The sequence below is a fragment of the Malania oleifera genome, chromosome 10, assembly GCF_029873635.1.
Source record: "Malania oleifera isolate guangnan ecotype guangnan chromosome 10, ASM2987363v1, whole genome shotgun sequence".
Lineage (NCBI taxonomy): Eukaryota > Viridiplantae > Streptophyta > Magnoliopsida > Santalales > Ximeniaceae > Malania > Malania oleifera.
In genome coordinates this window covers 83,669,602-83,697,102 of record NC_080426.1, presented here as the reverse complement: position 1 = coordinate 83,697,102, position 27,501 = coordinate 83,669,602, and the positions used below count along the sequence as shown (strand labels likewise).

Genomic DNA, 27,501 nt, shown 5'->3' with positions numbered 1-27,501 from the left:
TTCCAAATATTTGAATTTCAAAAATTATATCCATTGGAAAACAGAAAATTGCCGCAAGGCAGACGACTATGAAGTCCTGATAGTCGTCTGTCCATTTAAGATAACGATAAGAATCATAGGCACAAAGGTGGTAATCGTTTGTCCCTTGAGTGGCAGTCATCTGTCATCAGAATATAAGGTGACAGTTGTCTGTCCATAAGGAGACAATCGTCTGTCCATGTGTAATTTTGAGCCTTTCAGTAACATATAAGGTGGACAGTTGTCTGGTGAAAATTTCACACACTTCTCATTTTTCACTGACAGTCATCTGTCAGGCTTCTGTGTTTCAAATTTTAAGCCTTTAATTTAGTTAGTCATCTGTCTAGTAATACACAGTCGTTTGTCAACTGAATAATTTTCTTTCTTAATCACTTTTTGATTTCTCTCTCATTGTTACTTGGGATATAAATTTGTTTTAACTTTGAAAACATGTTCCAAGTTATTATTTTAAGGTCTCTAAGTCTTTTTGCCTAATAAGCTTCAAAATGAAAACTTCGTACTTGAATAAACTTAAAGTACTTACAAAGACTTGTCCTAAGTTCTCAAAAATTCTTCTTTGCTCTGAACATTCTTTGTTGCTAATCTCTGATCTCTCAGAATAATCTGAACTTTGCGCTCTCATGTTGGTCTTCTTAATCATCATGCTCTTATGGTCTTCAGACTTTGATCCATGCTACTTGAGTACTTTCAATATGGATTCCTGAGAAAACACAACACTCAACAAAAGCATATTAAGTCCTACTTGTTTGTTAGTATTAAAATGGAGTATTAAACCTTGTAAGGCCAACAGCTATAATGGTACATTCATTGTATATCTTTGTTTTGAATTTGACTGCAAATATGTTATAAAAGGAAAGGTTAAAAGCCATAAAGTGTTTGCACAAGAGAATGATCACAAGAAAGGGGTGTGGAGCTCTTTTCCTTTTCAAGAGTCATATGGTTATGCATGAAAAGAGGTAAGTTGATTGGTTTCATTTTTAGAATAGCACACATAAATAGTAAATCAAGGTCATTTAGGGATTGGATGCCTTCTGTGGGTAAGTCAAACACATGTGCTAAATGCTAAATGTCAATATCCATATGTTTGCTATTAACTTAGGACCTTAGAATAAGGTCAACATAGGTGCCAAATACAGGTGTAGTGAAATCACATAGTTTCATTCGAATTTGGCTTTAAATAATTTGGTTGTGAACATGTTTGGTGACTATTTAAAAATATAAATGTAGACAACCAAACCATTGGTTCTCTATTTTACTTATTTTCTTTTTAAAATGGAGCTCCCACATAATGTAAGTTTTGAAAAAGTAAAACAAAGAAAAGCCTTTTGATGAATGGTTACCATACTTCTTATGTGCATCTCTCTTTTTTATTTAAAAACATATTTTTTTTCTTGAAAAAAAATCATTTTAAAACATGAAAAATAGGTTGCAATAATGGCTAGTCAACTGCCTATAAACGTCAGTCAACCACCTGCTATAGCCCTTCACTCTTTTTGATTTCTTTGTAGAAAATTTTTATATTGAAAACCCTTTTCTAGAAAGGTTTTCATAGGGTCTATGTAGAGGAATTAGCCTTAAGACCCTATTACTTTACGCCATTTCAAAAAAAAAAAAAAAAAAAGCATTCCTGCAAAACTTAAAAAAGAGAAGAAAAGAGTGAAAATATAAGGAAATGGGAAAAATGTTTAGTTTTTAGTTGGTATGAATGAGTCTATTCATGTATATTGCCTACATATCCTCTAGAGAGGAATCAAACTATTTTTATTTCATCAAAACATTTTCTAATATAAGTTTGGAAAAATATTTTGATGATTTAAGAAATCCTTGAAAACTCTTGAAATCTTTGAGGATACTTGAAACCTTTTGCTGAACATTCTCCATTCTAGTTTTAAAACTTTGATTTTATAATGAAATCTCTGCAAAAGTAGAGCCTTGAAAATAAGTTTAAGTTTGAAAATGAAATATTTTTCCACCTATAAGGCAATTTATAGGTGATTTACCTAGAAAAATTCCATTTCACTTCCTTAAACTCTGAAAAGTTTGGTTTTTTTGGTGGGAGACCAAAACCCACTTTGAAAGCTTGTTTTTGAAGGACTTGAAATCTCTAGAGAACGCCCAAATGCCACACCATGGACATTCACTGCACAATTCAGTTTGAAAAACTTGAAGACCCTTGAAATCCTTTTAAAAAAAAAAAAAACTTTAGAAAATGAATGTTTGGTTTTTTTTTTTTTTTTTTTTTTATAGAAAAACCATGAAATCACATCATGAAATTAGCATTCAGACTCAACCACATACTCTAGAGAGTGTTCAGAACCTTAAACACCACAAAAATAGAGAAAGTACAGAAAAAAAAAGGGGCAAATTCATTCCTTCTGGACAGTTTGGCTGACTCTTGTAGAGGCTAGACTATTTTATGTAGCCTAATGACTACGTTTTTAAAGTCTTGAGTGGCACCTGAATGCCTCTATAGGCCGATCAAAAGTCTATATGTATCGTCATTGGAAAATGCAAATTTGAGGCAAATTCGTTTGATTCCTTTGCAAATTAATATATGAGTTCACTCTAGACCGATCTTGTATGCCATATTTCATCAAGTATTATATGAATTCAATCAAAAATAACAACAAAAGTATCATATGACACTACACATGCTTTCATGTGAAAAAAGCAAAACAATACTTGAAAAAAAACCAAAGGCAATTAACCTTATGATGATATACTAGAAGTATGCAAGTGGGGATACACTCCTTTTAATGAACACACCCAAAAACCAAAAATTAGAAGAGTAATTGGATGTAAACTCTTTTGAATTCCAAAGACAAATGAACTTTCTTCCTAACCCAATGGCACTTGAATTTCTTTGCATTTTCCTTTACCAGACTTTTCCTTAACCCCACTTGAACGTGCCCAAAAGGGTTCCCAAAATGCTTGATTTTTAGACCACTCAAAGGATGGAGGGAAGCAACATTTGATTTTGAATTTTAAAATTCAAATTCAAATTAAAACCACTAACTAGTAACTTTCGACGATCTTGGTTGTTTCTTGACATGTGGCAACAACTAGGATACTTGACATTGCCCATATCCATTTATCAATCAAATGTAAACAACTCATAATTTTGAAAATTTATTGGGTCATTTTAACCACTCGCAGAGAGCTGGTCGAACGCTATCGCGTGGCACCAAACCAAAAAAGGAGGAAATAGTGCTGATCAACTGCCATTAAGTGGCTAGTCGATTACTCTATGCTGCAATCTTTCCTTTTTTACTTTTATCTTAATTTGTATATACTCATCTATGTTATGTTGTGTAAAAAAATAACTATTGATAGTTTTCCTTATTTGACTAAAATTATAGGATAAAATGTTAGAAAAAGATAGAGATTTCATTTTTTTTAAGCACCCCTTAAAGAAACATATGTATTTAACTACTCTTTTGTCCCAACCATTACTTGAGCTGGAACTTCAAAGCAGCTATCATACCCATTTATCCTAATCATTACTTGAGCTGGAAGTTTAAAGCAACTATCATACCCATTTATGAATTCTTTTATTTGTTCCATCAGTTATCTATTTTGAAATTTGCACTATTGATAACAACTTGTTGAATTTTTTATGTCTTTGCTTTTGATTTGAAATTGAATGGGAAAGGTTGAGGATGAAAGGTAGAATCACAATGAGAGCATTTCACTTCCCTTTGTAATAGGAAATAAAGAATTTCAATTACCGAAGGTAATTTTTAATCAAGAAAGCCCCAATATCAATACTCTTCAAATATGTTCAAAAGCTACCTCATGTTAGTTGGGTTAACCTAAAACCTTTGTTATTCAAGTCAAATAACAAGTTTTATTTCTCTAATAAACTTGGATTTGTGACTATTTACACTAAACCTATCATTCCATTCGATAAGTTGCCTAAATACCCCCTTTTCAATGGATCAAATTCATCTGTAATTCATAATAGATCTTGGGAGATGAAATATTTGACATCCTCTCTCTCTCTCTCTCTCTCTCTCTCTCTCTCTCTCTCTCTCTCTCTCTCTCTCTCTCTATTTTGCAAGTGAGGATTGTCTTTCCTAAAAATATATAAAATTCACAAGCTATATTAGGAAGAACCAAAGGATATGGAGAAACTTGTATTTTATTGATTATTGAATAGTCATTATAGTACTTTAAAAGGACAAACCTTAAGCTATAATTCAAGATCTTAGGATAATACTTCTTGATTACATTAGAGTTAAAGGTTGAGTGTACTTTTCATTGTCTATTTTAGATAAAATCATAGATCTTTCTAAGAAAACATTCTTCACTATAGAGGCCCCTTTGTTGTTTGGAGTGAAATTTCCTCTTGGATTGTTTCTATTAGTTGGGATCTTCTTCAACACCAAATCATCCTCTTTGAAACTCTGAGATTGAAATTTCTTATTATAAGCTTTGGGAATCCTCTATTGGTATAACTAATCATGATGTATAACCTTCAACCTTTTCTCATTAATAAAGTTCAACTGATTCAATCTTTTATGTACCCATTCAACCTCTAACAAATTTAGTTTCCATAAGAACTTTAAGAGATGGTTATCTCTACTTCTATTGGTACCACAACATCCATTTCATATGCCAATGAATACGGAGTTGCCTCTATTGAAATTTTAACTAATGTTGGATAAACATGCAATGAAAATGGCAACATCTAATGCCAATCTTTATAAGTAATTGTCATATTTTCCAAGATCTTTTTAGCACTCTTATTTTGAGTTTCAACAACTCCATTCATCTTAGGATGATACATAGAGGCGTTGTGATGTTGAATCTCAAACTACTGACACAATCCTTTACCACCTCGTCCAAATTTTCTGTATTATCTAAAATGATCTATTCTAGAAGACCATATTTGCATATTATTTCTTTCTTGTAAACTTGACTACCACCTTATTGAAAGTGATGGTGTTATCCCAAGAGGGGGATGAATTGGGTATTTTAAAATTTTAATGCACGGAAGCTTGATTACTTTTAAAGAGTTATTTACTACATGCTCCTAACAATTTCAATCACTGTAGAAATCTAATCAGTGAACAACCATACCAATCAATAATCCTAAATATGAAAACAAACTACAAGGTATATTATTTTTCCAGCAAATTAATATTGGTAGCAAGATATTTAACCAAACAAATATTATCCTTGCATTTGAACAATTAATCAATCAATATCAAACAATTTCAACAGATTAAATCAATTTTGAATTTTCAACTACAGTAGCGTTTGATCTCAATAGATGTTTAAATCATTTAATTCATCCACAAATCTAACTAAAAATTCATACCATTCCCAAATCAGATTTAAATCATTCATAGCAGATAAAATCAAGAAATATGTGCTTGAAAGTAAAGAGATAAGGGGAAAGAAAAACACCAAGACTTTTTACAAGGTTCGGAAATGTGCCTGCGTTCTTGCTTCAAGCAACCCACTGTGAGTATTTTACTAACTCTCTCCATTCAATAGGTGGAGTACCTCTCTCCTTTCAATAGGTGGAGAACCTCTCAAGCAAGAAAACCCTCTTGCTTGTACGATTCTATACCCGAATCATTCCTAATTTTACAATAAAAAATTGTAGCAGATTTTCGTACAAGATGAAACTCTCTCTAAAGAGTGGATTTGTACAAGTTAAAATCACTAATATCCTCTCAATAATAAGATGCTATGAAGCTTAATAAGTTTTCTAGGTTTTTTTGGATTGAAAGATGGGAAATTAAGAGCAAAAACCAGAAAAGAATTGCAGCATTGAAGAACGACGCACATCAGTATTTGAAGGTTGAAATCAATGACTATTTTGTGCGATTGGGTTGCCCTAACATGATTAGGGTTGCCCTTAAATAGATGGGTTTGAAATATGACCGTTTGCCTAAGTTTTGGAAATAATATCTTTTGAATGTGGAAAAAAATTGCACTGTTCCTAACTTAAATTGCACACTTCGGTCGATAGAACTAGAAGTTCAGTTGTCCGAACCAATTAAAAACATGAATTCCAAACAGGTAGTAGTCATTCGGTCAACTCAACTTGAGGTTGGGTCACTTGAACCTGTTCGGTCGACTGAACTTTTAGTTCAGTTGCCTAAACCAACACTGTTTGGGCTTTTTCAATTAGCAATACCCATTCGGTCGATTGAACCAAGTGTCTCGTTGCCTGAACTATTTGATGCCATACCAAGTTGTTTAGTTAACTGCATTCGGTCGACTAAGCTTGAGCCTCGGTCCCCCGAACTTTCTAAAATTTATTTTTCCTTTTATTTTTGATTTCAAATATCATTTGTCTTCTTTTGAAAAGGTGTTTGGACTTTGGAAAAATATTTTCCAAGTTATTGAAATAGGTCTTTAAGTCCAATTTATCCTATAAGCTTCATAAAAAAACTTAAATTGAGAAGTACTTACATAAGACTTCTATTACATCACATATGAAATAAACTCTAAGTCGTCATGTCGTGAAGCTTTCATCCAAGCTCTTGCGAATCTTCGTTTGACTTGTTTTCTTCATGGTTTTTAAACTTTAAAAATAAACCATTGTGCTTCTAAAATATAATACCTGAAAATTCACATGAAAGAACAATTAAATTCCTTAATTTGTCATTATCAAAACCAAGATTAAGCCTTGTTAGGCCAATAATCTCCTCTTTTTTGATGATGACAAATAAAGATCAAAATAAGGTAGCCTTTATAAGGCTCCCCCTCACAATAGGCATATATAATCTCAATGTAAACTAAAAAATTTTAGTTTCTCCCCCGTAGGAAAATACAAGTACAAGCATATTTTAAGTGTAAGCTTTCTATTCATTTTTTAGTGCAAGCACATTGTTAGTATAATCATATTATCCAGTACAATCATGTTTTTAGTTTGCTTGTTCTCCTGGTTCATAATACATTCAATTCTATTTTCAGTTCATTGTACACACACACATATGAAAACAATATATATATATATATATATATATATATATATATATATATATATTGCTTGTTCTCTCTTTTGGCTTATGAACATATGAAAAAAATCATTTATTTTGCTAGTTCTTCCCCTTTTGACACTAGCAAAAAGGATAAGAACCTTCATAGCAAACATAAGGTCGCCAAACATCTAGCATGCAATTCACAAAGATGACAGTCATAAGCAAGCATTTAATATTCAACATGCAGACAAATTCAATATTGCCCAAGTAGAACATATAATGATTGAAGATAAAGCATAGAATAATATTAACATCCATTACATGTTAAGGCTATTTAAAAAAAAATAATTACAATCAGGATTAAAATGTTAATTTTTTTTTCCAACAACAACTCCCAGTTAGTCTTCCTAAGTATCATCTCCACCAGATGTGCTCTCATCCTCCTCATTATCATCGTCGTCCTCGTCACTCGCACTAGCTTCCATAGGAGCTTTCTGAAATTAGGAATAGCTTCCCAAGAGGGAGGGGGGGGGGGTGTGAATTGGCTTTTAAAATTTCTTTTAATTCTTTTTTAGAATTCTTAAACTTATTATATTTCTTTTAAACCAATTCGTGACTTATTTGTTTAATTCGTTAAGCACTCAAGAACTTAGTTTCTTTATTTAATCCTTAACCATACAAACATCCAATCATTCAACCAAACCAATCAACTATAATAGAAATAAAACAAACAAGTCAATACACAACACTTATATACTATAAAAACTCAAAATGATTGTTTGTTGATATTAGTCAAATTTGAACCAAGCTCTGTAGTGAATGAGAATTTATGCTTGCTGATGTAAAGCCCTGTATAAATGAATCCAACCACTTTTTCCAAATTTTTAGAACTCAAATAAAATCTTGGTAAATTTATCTTTGGGATGTTAATCAAGTAACGTACTCCCGTATGGATTCCGCAAGATATGGTGTAACCAATGTACTCTCTTTCGGTTTCCGCAACTCAAATCAAAATTAAACCTTAAGTTTGTTTGATTTCCAAATATATGTAGTTTATATGATTTTCAAATTTAAACCATCAACGCAATTTAAATATGTAATGAAAATAAATAATAGGGAAAGAGAGAGTGAGACGAAGATTTTTATGAGGTTCGACTTCAACACAGTCTATGTCCTTGCCTTTGGCAAACCACCAAAGGATTCACTAAACCTGTTCCGTTGATGGGTGGAAGAAAACATTTACAAGCGATACCCCATGCTCAAACACTCCTTCACTAGGCTATAGCCCACCTCTCCAAACGATGTCCCCTCGTTCGGTCACTCCTTTAGGCTAGAGCCCGCCTCTCTAAGCAATATCCCCTTGCTTAGCCAATGATCCAAACAATCCTTGGAATGTCAAAGAACTACAAGAAACACAAGATAAGATGTACGTACAAGTATACTCTCTCAAAGAGCAAGTTAGTACAATTTCAACACTATATACTTCAATGTAAAATATCAATATGAAATAGGATGAAGCTCAAGTGTAGAATTCACCAATATCCTTCTTAGATGAAGATTAAGCAGTAGGAATTCAGAGGAGGAAGGATTAGCACTTCAGAATATCTTATCAAAAGAGTTTTGCAATGAGTGAGCAAGAGAACTTGTAAGAACAAGAGTGCTTTCAGCTTCTCCAAACATATTTTTCAATTCTTGGATGTATTTTGATTTGCAAAACCATGTATTTATAGGCTTTCAAACTTGTTTCCATGTTGATAAAGTTTCCTTAGAGAGTTTCCCAAGTTGTTAGAAAATTTGGAGCTCAAAACAGTTATATTTTAAAATATTAGAATTTAAAAATTTGCCCATTGAACAGTGTTCAGATGTCTGAAGAGTAGAGTTCAGTCATCTGAAGTTCCTGAAACCCCTTAAAAAAATGAACTGGACACAGGGTAAGATGTCTGAAGAGAGGGTTTAGACGTCTGAAGTGTCTTGTTTAGTCATCTGAACGGCTACTACCTGTTTTAGTTTTGTCCAAAAAATCTTCAGATCTCTGAGGTGTTGAGTTTAGACGTGTGAAGTGGTTCTGTGTGCTGTTTAGACAGCTGAAGTGCCTCCCGTGAACAGTGTTCAGATGTTTGATAGCAGTGACTTCGCTTTAGTGTTTTGGCCATAACGTTTTCTATATAACTCCAAATTAGGTGTTCTTGGTGTCAAAAGAAAGCTAAGAGAAAATCCTACAATGGTATTGTTGATCATGTTTTAAAATAAGGAGCTTTTAATAGAGAAAAATTCACCTCAATTCGGATGTATAAAAACTGACAACATTTGGAAAAACTCTTTTTGGTGCTTTTCATTCCAAAAATGATTCTAACCTTTTTAAAATAATTTTTGACCTTATAAAAACATTTTTCAAGTATTTTAAAAGGTATCTAGGTCCAAGAAGTTAACCTAAGAGTTTCATAATATTTCAAACGATATTTTAAACATTAAAGCAGTTACATGAGACTTCTAAGACATTAACATTCTAGGTTCTTGAGTCTTCATGCTCTGTCCTTGGATTGAGTCCATCTTTTCTTCAAGCTTCCATATTCTTTAAGCTTTCTCACTTTGCATTTATTTGGTTCTTTTGACTTTAATATTCCTTGGCTTTCAACAACTCATTCATGTCCTCATATTCTTCAAGGTTTAATATATCATCTTTAAATTCATGCTTTGATCTTTAAATCCATGCTTTGACTCTTTTAAGCTTCATTTGATCCTTCTGAGCACTTTGACCTTGCTTTCTCATATATGAGCCCTGAAATATCATTACTCACACAAATACATTAAATTTCACTTGTTTGTTAGCATCAAAACAAGATAACAAGATTTTACGCCTTGTAAAGCCAACACTTTCCCTCTAGATGAAGAACCACTACCCGCATTGCGTTTAATTCGGGTGAGTCGCTGATCAAAGAAACTAGAATTGGATTACAAGGTTTGCTAAAGTGCATTATATTTAGATTCTATATCCGCACAAATAGCACTATATTGTGCATCCACATCCTGATGATAATCTAAAAACTAAGCAGGATATCATTAGGATGATCAATGGCAGTACAAAAATGAGCAAAGGTTCTTCATAGGGTGGATCATTTCTATGTTCACGTCCCTCCTCCATTTATACATTTACATTACTTCTCAGAGGTGGTTGGTATTTGGGGATCCAACCAATTGCACCAACATACTCATATCCTATTAACTTTATGGTAGTGGATGAAAATTGATCCGAGTTTTTTTTTTTGACAAAGAGAGTTGAAGAACGAGCTAGACCCAAATTATCAAAAATGAGGTTTTGAATCCCTCCATAAGTGAGTATAACTTGTCTAGTCTCTTCTTTAGTGATCATCCATTTTAGTATAAGGGTAGGAAATATGGTCTCTCAAACCACTCCTAGGTAGAATGTTATATGTTAAAAGCAAGTGAATGATCTCTGCGTCAATAGTGAGCTGCCTATACAAAGGCGGATGACCAAAAGCAACTGGCGGTTTATATAAGATTAAGGAAAAAAATTCTTGGGGTGTAAACTCTTGTTCCATTAACTAGGTTTGTCCTATGTTTGGATATTCAAACTCTCCGTAATGAATTCTAAATCTCTTCGCAATTGTTTGTGGGATGAGTGCAATAGATTTATTTATGGTTTGGTTCATGTATATGATTCCTTCCCTTGCTAGGTTTGCATAAAATAAACAAACTAGGTTTGGATACACGCCCTTGGGTTGATATGAAATGAAATGATTCCAACCTAAAATAATGAACATCCAAAGAATATAAGGAAAATTTTCTTCCATAAAATGCATATCTAAAACCTTACCAAGAATGGGTTCTATGGATTGAATATGTTCGTTGTAGAGTTTTTTTGCACTCAGAGTTAAGAGTCAGCGTGTGATTTGCCTTGAGTCGTTTTGGCCGGAAGAGGCATTTTCTTATATAACTTGCTTTATCTTAGGCATGATTTCAAATGCAAAGAGCAAAAAAACTAAGAAATCCAAGCCTGAGATGCAAGATCTAAGCTTAGATATGAGATTTTGGAGCAAAAATAAGTGGTAGAAGCTTCGAAGAGGGTAGGATGCAACTTCAGATGAGAGAGATACAGGGTTTAGGTGGTTGAAGTGCTTAAAAGTTAGGGGTTTTTTTTTTTTTTCAAAAATTAGAATTTATATCTACACAGTTCAGTCGCTTGAACTATACGTTCAGTCTCCCGAACTTCCTGCATATTGAAAAACCTTAACATAGAAAGCGTTTAGTCCCTTGAAATCTTCGATTGACACATTTTAAGCTATTAGTTGCCTAAACTGCTTTATTATTTCAGGGACTAGTCTAAATGAGGGTTCGGTTGACCAACCTATACCCTTCGGTCACCCGAAGTTCTGAGATTTTTGAATAACTTAAAAATTTTACCTGGCACTCAAGTTAATTAACAACTTCTCCTTAAATTACTTCCCTACCATTTAATAAGCTTGATTCACTTCACATTCTCTCCTTTTTGCAATCGAAAATCAATTTTTTTTTTTTGCATATGAATGGCCACATTTCAAATGGCTTTCCAAATTAGCCATTATTGCATAGGTTTCTTTGCATTCATTGATTTTCATCTTAATTGAAACCTTGTAAAATCCAACCTTGCTTGATTGTGGCCAACAATGCCATTTAGTTCCAATATTTATGTCATCAATAGGCCTAGGAACTAATCTCCAAGATTGTCTTAACCCATTTCAACCTTAATTTGCACAAGATAAATTTTCTAGGCTCTAAGGGCAGAATAATTATTTATGATTTAGAGTGAAGATTCAGTAGCTGCCCTATATAGATATTTACCAAGTGTTTTATGAAAAGTTGAGGGCTGAATGGGAAATATGGACTTTTAGAAAAAAATAAGCCTAATATGTTCATGCTTGTGGATTAAACATGATAAGCATGTTATAATCATTTAGGCAATGAGCACTTAGGATTATCTGAATTTTTCTTGATCAATGCTCTTGTATTAACAATGACTAAGGAATTTTTCATAGATCGAGTAAAGAAGGAATTTTCTACTTGGAGTTAATGAAAACTTGAATTTCTTAGTAGAAGCTTCTAATATGATCAAGGATTGAAAGCTTTTAAGGGATTATGAATGACTCACTTAATAATAAGTTCAAAAGAGTATTGAGAAGCATTTTCCTTTTTAAATCAACCATATGTTGTGAGTGATCAAAACCAATTGCATTGCACTAGCACTTCATGGTTGAGTGTGGGGTTCTTAGATAAACATGATTGTTTACTTAGAGAACCCATTAGTGTCTTGAGATGATGATAAGATGAATATTCTGTTTATTCAATATTTGACATGCTAAATTACTGATTTTTCATTTTGAATGTCTTTCAATTTTTGATTAATCTTTAAGGTTTCAATATGAGTTTAGGATTTGATATCTTAACTTCTAACTACTATCAAGGCATCGCTATCCCCTTTCATTTAGTTATGATTGAATCTCCTTAACCCTAAATGGATGACTAATCCTAAGATTTAAGAAAGTATTATTTTAAAAATTAGGTTATTCTTTTTGGCACCCATTTTTCCTTGGGTCTTAAGGGTTTTGTACTAGATGATTCTTTGACTCTCCAAACATGTTTGGTTTTCACACCTTTTCTCTTAAATGGGCAATCAAATTTAATGTGACCCTTCTTTTTATATAGGAAGTATGTAGTGTGAGTATTAGCATTTGACGAAGTGCTAGCATAAAATTTTGACTCTTTTGCAAAGTATCCCATAAAGAGATTTTTCTGTTTCTTGTTCCCTTTGACATTGAATCCTACGCCTTCTTTGTCTAAGGTCATTTTTTGCAAACCTAACAGTTTATCAAAGTTCTCTTTACCACTTGTAAATTTATGGATGAATTTAGCATAATCTTTGACCTTGTTTTCTAAGCTTATTATTTTTAGATCCTTCTCATTTTCAATAGTAGTTTGGGATCTTAGATCTTCTAGTTCTTTCATCACTTTTTCAGTCTAATTCTCTAACCTCTTAATTTTTTAAGTCCTTTTCTTTTTCAACAAAAGTATGAGCTTCTAATTTTTTTCATTAAGGTTTCATTCCTATCCTTCAATGAAGTGTATCCTTTAGTCATCTTAACTAGGATCTTATGAGCCTTAAATAATTCACTTTGTATTTATTCATAAGATAACATACTTTCATCATTGGATTCATCATATGAATCATCACAAGATTCATTGCATGAATCATTAAATAAGTTGGAAGAGGAATTTTGTACTTCATTATCATCCCATGCCATAAAGAAAATGTTAGCAACCTCTTGGTCACTTGATTCCCTTCCTGACCTAAAGGAACTTAAATTGTCCCAAGTAGTGGCATTCATTGCCTTTTTTTTTTCTTCTTCTTAGACTCCTTCTTAAGCTGTGGACAATAAGGTTTAATGTGACCTTCCTTTTTGCAGTTATAGCATATTGGAGGTTCTATTTCTCTTCTGCTTGTTTCTCCTTTGTCCATTTGGTGTCCTAAAATTTTCTCGTAAATTTATTATTCTTTTTAAGGAAATTTCCAAGTTTCTTTGTTATGAAGGCTATGTCATTTACATCCATCTCCTCTTCATCTTCATCACTAGAGCTTTCCTTAGAAGCTTTAAGGGACATGGATTTCTTGGCCTTAGGGTTTTCACTAACTCTTTCATTTATTGTCATCTCATACGTAAAAAGTGACCCTATAAGCTCGTCTAAAGTTATGGCATTTAGGTTTTACCTTTAGTTATAGCTGTGGCCTTAGGTTCCCAAATAGATGGAAGTCCTCTAAGGATTTTTCTAATCATTTTGTATGTTGGGTAGTTTTTCCCAAGTGCGTTTAGGGAATTTATAATGTGGGTGAACCTAGTATGCATACTCGATATAGATTCTTCAAGGTTCATCCTGAAGGCATCATACTTAGTAGTGAGCATGTCTCTACTATCCCTAACATCTACGGTTCCCTCATAGGTTATTTCCAGCTTTTCCCAGATTTCCTTAGTAGTCTTGCAGTCCATTATCCTATTAAACTCGTTTGCATCTAACGCACAATACAAGGCATTCATTGCACTAGAATCTATCTACATTCGTTTCATGTCAACCTCATTCATTTTTTTTTCTTCCTTAAGAATTTCCTTATTTTTAGTGATATTAGTAGGAACATAGTTTCCTTGAACTACAACTCTCCAAACTCTCCAATCCATTGTTTGTAAAAAAAAATTCTCAATCTTTGTTTCTAGAAGGAGTAATTTACACCGCAAAAAGATTAGGGGTCTAGTAGAGGATTGTCCTTCACCGAATGGGACACACCTAGATTTGCCATTGTGATCTTTGTGCAACTACCTATTAGGATATACTGTAACCTATGCTCTGATACCAATTGAAAGTGATGGTGTTATCCCAAGAGGGGGATGAATTGGGTATTTTAAAATTTTAATGCTTGGAAGGTTGATTAATTTTAAAGACTTATTTACTACGCGCTCCAATCACCACAAAAATCTAATCAGGGAACAATTATACCAATCAACAATCCTAAATATGAAAACAAACCATAAGGTGTATTGTTTTTTCATAAAATAAATATTGGTAACAAGATATTTAACCAAAAAATATTATTCTTCTATTTGAGTAATTAATCAATCAATATCAAACAATTTCAATAGATTAAATCAATTCTGAATTTTAATCTATAGGAGCGTTTGATCTCAATAGATGTTTAAATAATTCAAGTCATCCAAAAATCAAACTAAAGATTCATACCATTCCCAAATCAGATTCAAATAAGTCACAACAGATAAAATCAATAAATATGTGCATGAGAGTAAAAAGATAAGGGGAAAGAAGAATATCAAGATTTTTTATAAGGCTCAGCAACATGCCTACGTCCTTGCCTCAAGCAACTCGCTTTAAGGATTTTACTAACTCTCTCAGTTCAATAAGTAGAGTACCTCTCTCCTTTTCATAGGTGGAGCACCTCTCTCCTTTCAGTAGTTGGAGCACCTCTCAAGCAAGAACACCCTCTTGCTTGTCCGATTCTATTTTACAATAAAAAACAGCAGCAGAATTTCGTACAACATGAAACTCTCTCAAAAGAGTGGATTTGTACAAGTTAAAATCACTAATATACTCTCAACAATAAGATGCTATGAAGCTTAATAAGTTTTCTAGGTTTTTTTGGATTGAAAGATGAGAAATCAAGAGCAAAAACCATTAAAGAATTGTAGCGTTGAAGAACGGCACAAAACAATATTTGAAGGTTATCCTAACATGATTAGTGAAATTAGGAATAGCTTCCCAGGAAAGAGGGGGGGGGGGGGGGGTTGAATTGCTTTTAAAAAATTCTTTTAATTCCTTTTGAGATACCTTAAACTTCCTTTAACCAATTCTTGACTTATTTGTTTAATTCTTTAATCAATTGAGAACTTAGTTCCTTTATCCAATCAATAACACAATTAAACAACCAATCAATTAAACAATATCTTCAAGCCAAACAATCAATTTATTTTCCAAGTACAAGTTAAACAACAAACAACCAAACCAAGATATAAAGTATTCAACACTTTGGTAATATAACAACTCAAGATGGTTGTTTGTTTATATTTGCCAAATTTGAACCAAATCCTATAGTGAATGATAATTTATGCTTGCTGATGTAAAGCCCCGTATAGATGAATCAAATCACTCTTTCCAAATATTTAGAACTCAAATAAACTCTTGGTAAATTTATCTTTGGGATGTTAACCAAGTAACGTACTCCCGTAAGGTTTCCGCAAGATATGGTGTAACCAACGTACTCCCTTTCGATTTCCGAAACCCAAATCAAAATTAAACTTTAAGTTTGTTTGCTTTCTAAATATATGTAGTTTATATGATTTTTATATTTAAACCATCCATGCAATTTTAAATATGCTGAAAATAAAGAGTAAGGGAAAGAGAGAATGAGACGGAGATTTTTATGAGGTTCAGCTTATACCCAGCCTACGTCCTCGCCTTTGGCAAACCACCAAAGGATTCACTTGTTCAGTTCCGTTGACGGATGGAACAATACCAATTACAACGCTCCTTGGTTAAGGCTAGAGCCCGCCTTCTCCAAACGATATCCTCTCGTTCGGTCACTCCTTACATAGGCTAGAGCCCGCTTCTCTAAACAATATCCCCTTGCTTAGCCAACGATCCAAACACCTTGGAACATCAAAGAACTACAAGAAACAAGATATAATATGCATACAAGTTGATTACGCGTCAAAACTGCGTAATTGGGCGTTTAACCCGGGCTTTACGGTTTATATTTTTAATTAAATGTCCAAATTTGTTCAATATTTTAACAAAGTACCAAAATTATTATTCTTGAACTTTATTGCATTATTTATGAAGTTTTGGTAATTTTTTGTCGCAGGAAAAATTCCCGGGAATCAAAACCGATACCTGTTCGTATTTTATGCATAACTTTTCCGTCTGAGCTCCGATCGAGACGATTCAAATTTCTGGAGAAAGAGGAAAGGATCATCTACAACTTTCGTGTTTTGAGTTTTGTGAGATACGAGCTCCAGAAGAGCAGAATTTGCGACGAACAGAGAACAAAGAAAATGAAAAAAAATATATATAATAATTGGGTCATTGATGTGACCCGGCCATGCATGGCCGGGTTGGGTTGTCCACGCCGGATCCTAGGGCACCCAGCTCTTCCTTTAAATCTTCTTATCTTCCTCTCCCTACGCAGGCAGCCCAAGGGTTCCCCATGCTCCTCTTCTTCCTCTTCTTCTTCTTCTTCTTCTTTAGCTTGTTTTGCCCTCTCTTATCTCTCCCTTTGTTCCTTTGTTTTCTCATTCAATCTTGCTCTTTGTTCCTCTTCTCTCTCGGTTTCTCTCCTTTCCATGTTCTTCTCTTCCTCTCCTTCTCTATTTAGCCACCCACAGCAGCCATCTGCTGCTCAACACCGCAGCTGCAGCAGGCTCTTCCAGCAGCAACACAGCAGCACCCGAGACTCCTCCAAACAGAGCAGTAGGTCCCCGGCCTCCCTGCCGTGGAGCCATGATTTTCCAGCACCAGCCAGACCATCCACTGCCTTCGGGTTACTCCAGAACCAGCAGGCACCATACAACTCCGCAGCACCGCCGTGGACCTCCACCAATCCAGCACAGCAGGCCTTCTCTGCAACCATGCTCTGTTTTCTCTTACTCTCTCTCTCTCTCTCTCTCTCTCTCATCTTCTTCTTCTTGTTGTTTTTATTTATTTATTTACTTTATGTTAATTGTTATTTTGTCTTTACTCGTTGGATTTTATCAAAGACTCGTTTTTTATTCTTTCTTTTTTTCCTTTATCATTTAGTTAGATGCTCTTTCAATTATAGTTCTTTTTAGTATTAAAGTTTATTGATTTTATGTGTTTAATTAATGAAGTCTAAGATAAAAATAAAAAAATATAGAAAACTAAAATAAAATACAAAGTTCGTGTTTTTATTTCTTGTGTCATGTTATTGTTTAGGTTGATTGATAGTCTAATTTTAATTCGAGTTCTGTGTTCGTGTTAAAGGTCCAATTTTTATTGCGCGCGTGTGCGTATTTGATTGAGTCTCCATTTCATACTCTATTTCCTTGTTTGAAGTTTCCATTTTTAATTAGTGCGTGTGTCGATGTTTCCTTAGGTATATTAGAGTTTCTATTCTAGCGTGTTTTAATTCCTTATTTATAGTTTCCATTTTTAATTAGTGCGTGTCCCAATGTTTCTTTAAGTAAACTAGGATTTCTATTCTTGTTTCTTTTATTTAATACATGTTAGTTTTAGGGTTTTTAAATTACGTGTCATCTAATTCGGCAAAAGTAAAATTGAACAACTCTTGAAAAACCCGAATCTGAACTGAGTTCAGTACCTTTTTAATTTCGATTGGAAGAACGTAAAATCTGAGATTAAAACGCATTCCCTGAGGAGACGATCTAGCCTTTGGGCTTAATATTACACGACGTAACTTCTATACTTGAGATAGCTTCCGAGCTACTCATTTTTCGAGTGAGTCAAGTTTTTGGCGCCGTTGCCGGGGAATGTTGTTCTTAGTCTCAAATTTGCGTTTTTCCCGTCATCTTTATTAGTTTTAAGAAAAAGAAAAAAAAATTAGAAAACAAAAAAAGAAAAAATTTCGAGTTTTGAAAAATGGCTGCACCTGCACCGCGCACGATAATGGATTTTATGCAGCTTGAATATGCCACTGCATCCTCTTCTACTATTTTGCCTTATGATGAGCTTAATTTCATGATGCAGCGCGGGAGGACGTCACTGCTACCCGAGTTCTATGGGACGGAATCTGAGTGCCCATATCAGCACTTAGCAGAGTTTGAATTAACCTGCAACATGTTTTTCTCTCATGCTAAAGCTGACGAATCTATCCGACTGAATTTATTTCTTGCTACTTTGCAGGATAGGGCACTGATCTGGTTTCATTCCTTGAGACCTCACTCTATCACTAATTGGACTGATATGGAGCGTGAATTTTCGCATATGTTTTGTTCCTCACAGAAAACTCAATTTTTGCAGGAACAGATTCTTAATTTTGTGCAGCAGGATGACGAGACATTTAGGGCTTGCTGGGAGCGATTCAAGGATCTACTACGCACTTGTCCACATCACGGGTTTGACTCATGGAGGTTAGCTGATTATTTTTATAGTGCTCTTACCCCTGATTGGAAGTGTTTTGTCCAGACTATGTCTAATGGAGAGCCCGTCAGCGAGGATCCAGATCAAGTATTATCATTCTTTGATTACTTAGCTGACAATGTCCCACAGTGCAACACACGATACACTCAGGCACCCATGACTGCACATCCTATCAGCACAATTAGTGGTGGTGATGCATATGAACCACCAAACTGCCCAGATATTCCTCTGCCTCAATACCAGCCACAACAGATCTCTCAGAGTTGTACGCCATCAGAATTTCTGGAGGATAGCATAACTCAGATGGCGAACATGCTCCAGCAGTTCATGCAAACTCAAATCGATCATAATAATGAATTGCGGGACACCATTAATGCGATAAGCACACAGTTGGACATCTTAGAAAACGAGAAAACACTCGCAGAACCTCAGCCTAGTTCTCAAGAGTACCAGCAACCGCAACAACAAATACATGATATTTCTCTTGAGACAACAGAGGAAACCATCACCTTTAGTAGCGAGAAAGACGACCCCCAATCTGAAATGCTCATCGTCGGACAAATAGTTGTCCCAGCACCAGAAGTTACGACTGAAATAGATGAATTCAAAGAAAAATTAGAGGAAACGAGCCCAAAAGCGGAGCATTTAGTTGATGAGGAGACTAATACTCATACGGAGTACCAACCTGTGGTACCTCATACTCCGAGCTCAGAAACCATGGAACCGTCATCCCCGCCTGAATCAGATGTTAAGGAGCCTAATGAGGATGCAGACTCTTGCAGTGGTATGATGGTATGTACACCCGATAAAGAGGGTGACCAGTCTGGTGAGCTTATAATTTTCAAAGAACCAGGTAAAACCTTTAATGTTAATGCTTCTGAAGAACTACAGGTAATTATTCCGATCACTTTCTCTCAACCGTTAGTTCGTAAAGAAGCACATTTCCTGGAAACAATGTTGAATAAAGACCCTTTCTTATCCACACACGAGGGTCGACCTGCACACAAATTGTTTGGTATTTTGACACGCATTAATTCATTTGAGGTTGATTTTCGTGCAGGTATGACAACTGATCGATTGTGGGGGCTTAAATTTGGAGAACCGCCGGTGCAATTTATAGACCTGCGGCCACCAGACGAAATTCCTCCAGAGCCTCCGCCAAGACAAGTGTGATATTTTTCTTTTCCTTCTTTTCCTTTTATTTTATCTTATTTTATTTTTAGTTAGTTTTCAGGTCTATTTTCTCGTAGTTCGATCTTTGTTTTCCATTATTTCGCCACTCAGGTACGCCTTACTTTTCCCATGCACAGTATTTTCTATTTCCCCTATGCTTTCACATTGAGGACAATGATCCACTTTAGTTGGGGGGGGATGAGCATTCGCATGTGACACTGTGCACGTACACGTACCGGTTTTATATTTCAAAAAAAAAAAATTCAAAAATACAAAAACACAAAAAAAGAAAAATAAAAAAAAGAGAGAGAAAGAAAGGAGGAGTACTGAAGAATTACATTGCACTATGTCATGCTTAACACTGACTCATACCTTTTGCATACTTGCGTATAACTTAAGAATGACACATTTGAGTCAATCATGCGTAGTTCTCTTTATATGATTTTATGACTCCATGAAGAATTGATTGGTTGTACATTCGTGTTAATTTGGCTATATAATTTCCTGTATCTACATGCACCTCACGAGGCTAAATAAACACATTCACCTGATTCATTACACTTAGGGTTTCTTGTGAGCACTGAGAGAGCACCCGTGGAGACTATGACACCTTGTGAGATATCCTTGAGCTATTTATCGTCCTTTTGAGCGTTAATATCAAATCAGAGATCATAGAACTCAATTCTCTTTTTCTGGATGATTTCTTGTACACTAGTCTTTATTTTTGATTTGCTAGCCTAGAGGTGATACCTAGTGGGGAGATAGAAACCTAAGTCTTGTAGTCTACTCAAAATGTGAAGGCTGAGCCACCCCTAGAGATAGACTTAGTTCATGAACTCCTATTCGAGCTCAATTCCCATTGATGGTATGAAGATTACAAAAGAAGTGTTAATATTGTCCTTATTGCTCAAGAAAAGACAGAAAATAAAGAATGAGAAAAAAAAAAGAATAAGCAATACACATGCGCATGAAATGAAATGTCAGTGCCGGCCCAAATACATATCACAAAAAGTCAAGGACGACACATATTTTCCATGTATGAAGATTCTTCAACCAGTTAATGCCTCAAATGTATTCACGACAAGTTTGTGAATGAGTTGATCTAGGGTGGTCTCAGATGGATATGGCGAGTAGGTGAGAAGATGCTAGGGTGAAGGACCCGACACCTCATAGATAGGCTAGATCCTTTCAAGACTAGTTCACTCCATATACCTAGCGTTTGTTCCTTTTTAATATGTGAGATGTTTGATCGCGACATTCTTCCTCACATATGATGAGTGAACCCATTTTATTTGAGTGTTCTTGAGGGTATACCAGTTAGGCCGAGTCAAAGCGACCGTTCTGTAGGTGTCCACTGGCATCCTAGGTGTACTGAGTCACACACATTACACACACCTCGAGAGTTTACCTGTTTATACTCAAACTTATATGATTGCATTAACTCTGAATGTGCCACTAATTAACTTCATGTGAGTATAATGCTCTTAAATGACATATAAACGATGAAACTTGCATGGGTGACGTGTTTTGGAGTCGTGTGCATTGAATATGAACGAGCTTGTGTGAAATTCAGTTATGTTCTTGTATGTGAAGTGGTATAGTTATATCGCATGTGCATTGATTTCATGATTACTGGAGTATGTAGTTGTAGACACCATCCTGAGATTCATTCACGTCATTTGCTAGAGACTAGCAAAACGTTAGTTGGGGGGGTGTGATTACGCGTCAAAACTGCGTAATTGGGCGTTTAACCCGGGCTTTACGGTTTATATTTTTAATTAAATGTCCAAATTTGTTCAATATTTTAACAAAGTGCCAAAATTATTATTCTTGAACTTTATTGCATTATTTATGAAGTTTTGGTAATTTTTTGTCGCAGGAAAAATTCCCGGGTGTCAAAACCGATACCTGTTCGTATTTTATGCATAACTTTTCCTTCTGAGCTCCGATCGAGACGATTCAAATTTCTGGAGAAAGAGGAAAGGATCATCTACAACTTTCGTGTTTTGAGTTTTGTGAGATACGAGCTCCAGAAGAGCAGAATTTGCGACGAACAGAGAACAAAGAAAATGAAAAAAAATATATATAATAATTGGGTCATTGATGTGACCCGGCCATGCATGGCCGGGTTGGGTTGTCCACGCCGGATCCTAGGGCACCCAGCTCTTCCTTTAAATCTTCTTATCTTCCTCTCCCTACGCAGGCAGCCCAAGGGCTCCCCATGCTCCTCTTCTTCCTCTTCTTCTTCTTCTTCTTCTTTAGCTTGTTTTGCCCTCTCTTATCTCTCCCTTTGTTCCTTTGTTTTCTCATTCAATCTTGCTCTCTGTTCCTCTTCTCTCTCGGTTTCTCTCCTTTCCATGTTCTTCTCTTCCTCTCCTTCTCTATTTAGCCATCTGCTGCTCAACACAGCAGCCATCTGCTGCTCAACACCGCAGCTGCAGCAGGCTCTTCCAGCAGCAACACAGCAGCACCCGAGACTCCTCCAAACAGAGCAGTAGGTCCCCGGCCTCCCTGCCGTGGAGCCATGATTTTCCAGCACCAGCCAGACCATCCACTGCCTTCGGGTTACTCCAGAACCAGCAGGCACCATACAACTCCGCAGCACCGCCGTGGACCTCCACCAATCCAGCAAAGCAGGCCTTCTCTGCAACCATGCTCTGTTTTCTCTTACTCTCTCTCTCTCTCTCTCTCTCTCATCTTCTTCTTCTTGTTGTTTTTATTTATTTATTTACTTTATGTTAATTGTTATTTTGTCTTTACTCGTTGGATTTTATCAAAGACTCGTTTTTTATTCTTTCTTTTTTTCCTTTATCATTTAGTTAGATGCTCTTTCAATTATAGTTCTTTTTAGTATTAAAGTTTATTGATTTTATGTGTTTAATTAATGAAGTCTAAGATAAAAATAAAAAATATAGAAAACTAAAATAAAATACAAAGTTCGTGTTTTTATTTCTTGTGTCATGTTATTGTTTAGGTTGATTGATAGTCTAATTTTAATTCGAGTTCTGTGTTCGTGTTAAAGGTCCAATTTTTATTGCGCGCGTGTGCGTATTTGATTGAGTCTCCATTTCATACTCTATTTCCTTGTTTGAAGTTTCCATTTTTAATTAGTGCGTGTGTCGATGTTTCCTTAGGTATATTAGAGTTTCTATTCTAGCGTGTTTTAATTCCTTATTTATAGTTTCCATTTTTAATTAGTGCGTGTCCCAATGTTTCTTTAAGTAAACTAGGATTTCTATTCTTGTTTCTTTTATTTAATACATGTTAGTTTTAGGGTTTTTAAATTACGTGTCATCTAATTCGGCAAAAGTAAAATTGAACAACTCTTGAAAAACCCGAATCTGAACTGAGTTCAGTACCTTTTTAATTTCGATTGGAAGAACGTAAAATCTGAGATTAAAACGCATTCCCTGAGGAGACGATCTAGCTTTTGGGCTTAATATTACACGACGTAACTTCTATACTTGGGATAGCTTCCGAGCTACTCATTTTTCAAGTGAGTCACAAGTATACTCTCTCAAAGAGCAAGTTAGTACAATTTCAACACTATATACTTTGAATGTAAAATATCAATATGAAATACAATGAAGCTCAAGTGTAGAATTCACCAATATCCTTCTTAGAAGAGGATTGACAGTAGGAACTCAGAGAAAGAAGGATCAACACTTTAGAATTCTCAGCAAAAGAATTTTTCAATGAGTGAACAAGAGAGCTTTGGAGGAACAAGAATACTTTCAACTTTACAAGCAGATTTTTCAATTCTTGGATGTATTTTAATTTGAAAAAACATGTATTTATAGGCTTTCAAACTTGTTTCTATGTTGCAAAAGTTTCCTTAGAGAGTTTCCCAAGTTTTTAGAAAATTTGAAGCTCAAACAGCTATATTTTAAAACATTAGAATTTAAAAAAATTTTCCCTTTGAACAGTGTTCAGTCATCTGAAGTGTCTAGGTCAGTCGTCTAAAGTTCCTTAACCCCTTAAAAAATAGAACTGGATACAGGGTCAGTTGACTGAAATCAGGGTTCAGTCATCTAATGTCGTAGGTTCAGATGACTGAAGTCGCAAGTTCAGTCGTCTGAACTTGCTGCTGCAACTCTCTGCCTGTTCTGGAAATTCTCTGTCAGCAGTGATCCCGCTTCAGTGTTTTGGCCATAAATTTTTCTGTATAACTCAAAATTAGGTGTTCTTGGTGTCAAAAGAAAGATAAGATAAAATACTATAACTTTAATGTTGACCACTTTTAAAAATAATGAGTTTTTGATAGAGAAAAATTCACCTCAATACGAATGTATAAAAACTGACAGCAAATGGAAAAACTCTTTTTAATGCTTTTCATTCCAAAAATGACTCTAACCTTTTTAAAATAATTTTTGACCTTATAAAAATATTTTCCAGGTATTTTAAAAAGTATCTAGATCTAATTTAACCTAAGTGCTTCAAAATATTTCAAACGATATTTTAAACATTAAAAGTACTTACATGAAAACTTCTAAAATATTAACAATTTTAGTTCTTGAGTCTTCATGCTTTGTCCTTGGACTGAGTCCATCTTTTCTTCAAGCTTCCATATTTTTTTGAACTTTCTCACTTTGCATTTCTTTGGCTCTTTGGACTTTAATATGCCTTGACTTTCAACAACTCATTCATGTCCTCATATTCTTCAAGGTTTCATATATCATCTTTAAATCCATGCTTTGACTCTTTTAAGTTTCATTTGATCCTTGTGAGCACTTTGACCTTACTTTCTCGTATATGAGCCCTGAAATATCATTACTCACACAAATACATTAAATTTCACTTGTTTGTTAGCATCAAAACACGATAACAAGATTTTAAACCTTGTAAGGCCAACAATTAGGGTTGCCCTTAAATTGATGGGTTTGAAATATGATCATTTGCCCAAGTTTTGGAAGCAATATATTTTGAAAAAGGAAAGAAATCACACTATTCATAACTTAAATTGCGCAGTTTGGTCAACTGAATTGGAAGTTCAGTCATCCAAACCAATTAAAAACATGAATTTCAAATAGGCAGTAGCCTTTTGGTTGACTGAACTTGAGGTTTGGTCGCCTGAACTTATGCATAGTTTCAGTTTATATAATGGATGAATTCCATTTATGTGTTCATTGTTCTGAATTCAATAGAACAATGCTTAATCATCATGCAACAACCTAGTGTCAACTAGTTAGCATGAAGTTCACAATTTATGCATCAAGTATGCAGATGCTATCAAGTCAACCAGCATACAATATCCTAGTCATATATTAACATGCAATTCTCAATTTTTGCATCAAGCATGCAAATGCTCAATTGTATATTCAGTAATTAAAAATAGATACATCATTTTCTAAATCAAGCATGCAGATGCTCAGTTGTATATGTAATAGGTAAAATGAATAAATCATGTTTTGCATCAAGCATTCTTCTATAGCCTCTCAAAGCATGTAGACCTTACGATCCATGTCCACTTTATGATGAGAGTGGGCAAGTCTACTTTCTTTCCCATAATCAGACACCACATGATAAAATAGTCTAAGTATGATACATAAACCCGTGATCCACTTTTTGGAAAAATATTATACGAAATGAAGTGGTGGATCACTTTAGCTTCTAAAGTAAAATTTTTGTAGGATGGAAGATGGTTTAGGTTCAAGACGGGCTCTTCCATCACCTGATTCAGAAAGGACTCGGGTGTGAAGTCCTGCTCCATAATCTAGGAGGATCCAGGGTCAAGGCATTCAAAAATTCCCTTTCCAACTCAAATGTTTTAGCTAAAATTTTGGCATTAAACCTGTTGGCTTGATAAGGTTTAGAATCTCATTTTGATGATAACAAACTAAAGGAACTTAACATGTTTTGCTAAGATACGTTTCAGGGCTCAAAGGCTTTCACAAAGAGATCAAGCTCAAAAGCTTTTTTTAAAGATCAAGTTCCTAAAAGATCAAGTTCAAGTGTTTAAAGAAGATTACATATGCTCAGAGACATGGCTCATGATAAAGTAAAAGTCAATTGAAGGAAGAAAGCTCAAGATGGACACAAAGGATCAAAGCAAAAACATGAAGACTTAGAGCTTAGAAAGTTAAAGTTTTGAGAAGTCTCATATAGGTACTTCAAACAATTTCAATATGGATATATAAAGCTCTTAGTTTAATTTATTGGACCTAGATACCTTTTAAAATACTTAGAAAATATTTTTATAAGGTCAAAAGTTATTTCAAAAAGGTTAAAATTATTTTTGGAATGAAAAGCACAAAAACAGGATTTTTCAAATTTTGTTCTTTTTTCTATATGTGCATTCATGTGAAATTTTATCTATCAACGAATTTTTATCTTCACAAATGATCAACATGCAAACTGTAGGATTTTTTCTTAGCTTGCTGGTGATATCAAGAACGTCTAATTTGGAGTTTTATAGAAAAAATTATGATTGAAATACTGAAGGGTGGTCGAAGCTATCAAGCGACTGACCATATCTATTCAGGCGACTGAAAAGCAGACATAACCTGTCCAGATGACTAACCCATCAAAGCCTAGTCAACTGACTCTGTACCAACTTAAAAAATACACTGAAATTTAAAGTCCAGGCGACTAACCCCTTAAGTTCAGTCGACTGACCCTTTGAAATTCAGATTTTTAAAAGTAACAGGAAGTTTCTAAAATTGAGTTTTTGAATTTTAAACGTTATGAAAACTTGGGAAGCACTCCAATTCATTTGGAGAACACAAAAAACACCTTTTAAACTCTATTAATACCCCCCCAAAACAAAGGATTCAAGACACCAAGAATGAAAATCAGCAATCAAGCCTTATTGCTTACAATCTTCAAAAGCTCTCTTGCTCACATACTTGCTGAAGTTTTCTACTGAGTCTTGTTGATATTTTCTCACCGATCTTTGCCCACAAATTCTGAATCTTTCAATCTAATAAAGAACCCGGTGATATACACTAGAGCTTCATCTTTCTATATTGTTATTTGATTGAAGTATATTATTTCAATTGTACTAATCTGCTCTTGTTGAGAGTGTCATTGTACACTAATTTATTTCTTGATTTTCTTGACGGTTCAGGATTGTTGAATTGTTGAACCGAGTGTCGGGTATTGCTTGGAGAGGGGGCTCCACCCTAGTTGAAGGAGTGTACCGAGCATGGGGTATCACTTGGAGAGGAGTGCTCTATCCTCCTAAAGGAGTGTTGTAAAGGTTTGCTCTGCCTGTAAAAAAGTAGTATAGTGGAATCCTTAGGTGTGTTGCCTAAGGCAAGGACATAAGCGAGTATAGATGAGCCTCGTAAAAATCCTAGTGTCTCTCTCTTTCCCTAAATCTCTTTAATTTCCTACACATATATAAATTGCGTGGATGAATGTTTAATTTGAGAAAATTAACTTGTAACGAGAGTACATTGATTAATCTTTGTGGAAACAAAAAAGGGAGTATGTTGATTAATCTTTGTAGAAACTAAACTTAAAAGCTTGTTGAAATTTATGATTTGTTTCATATTGTAAAATTAAGCTTATCTTGTTGATTGGATTGACATATTCAAGAAATAATTCTCTAATTTTCAATATCACAGGTGAAAGGAATTTTGACAAACTGATATTGTTCATCCATATAAGATTAAATTTGATTGAGACATTATCTAATCATACAAAGGATAGTTGGTTGTACTTGTGGAGTTGCTGAGTT

At 34.6% G+C, this 27,501-nt stretch overlaps 1 protein-coding gene across 3 annotated transcripts; it reads left to right on the top strand.

Moving 5' to 3' along the window:
• Positions 1 to 16,723: 16,723 nt before the first annotated feature.
• LOC131166084 (uncharacterized) lies at positions 16,724 to 22,767 on the top strand. 3 transcript variants are annotated; one of them, XR_009139730.1, is made up of 3 exons: positions 16,724 to 19,538; positions 19,708 to 19,931; positions 21,700 to 22,767. XR_009139730.1 is itself a non-coding variant. In XM_058124338.1 (2 exons), exons 1-2 carry the CDS (start codon positions 18,147 to 18,149, stop codon positions 19,711 to 19,713), a joined length of 1,398 nt encoding a protein of 465 aa, XP_057980321.1. In that variant the 5' UTR covers positions 16,724 to 18,146; the 3' UTR covers positions 19,714 to 20,349. The 3 variants fall into 3 exon arrangements, 1 of the variants encoding a protein (XP_057980321.1); XR_009139729.1 differs by having other exon boundaries at positions 16,724 to 19,931; XM_058124338.1 differs by lacking the exon at positions 21,700 to 22,767 and having other exon boundaries at positions 19,708 to 20,349.
• The last annotated feature ends 4,734 nt before the right edge of the window (positions 22,768 to 27,501 follow it).

Coding starts and splice junctions, on each gene's coding strand:
- LOC131166084 (XM_058124338.1), top strand. CDS start 18,147: ATGGCTGCACCTGCACCGCGCACGATAATGGATTTTATGCAGCTTGAA.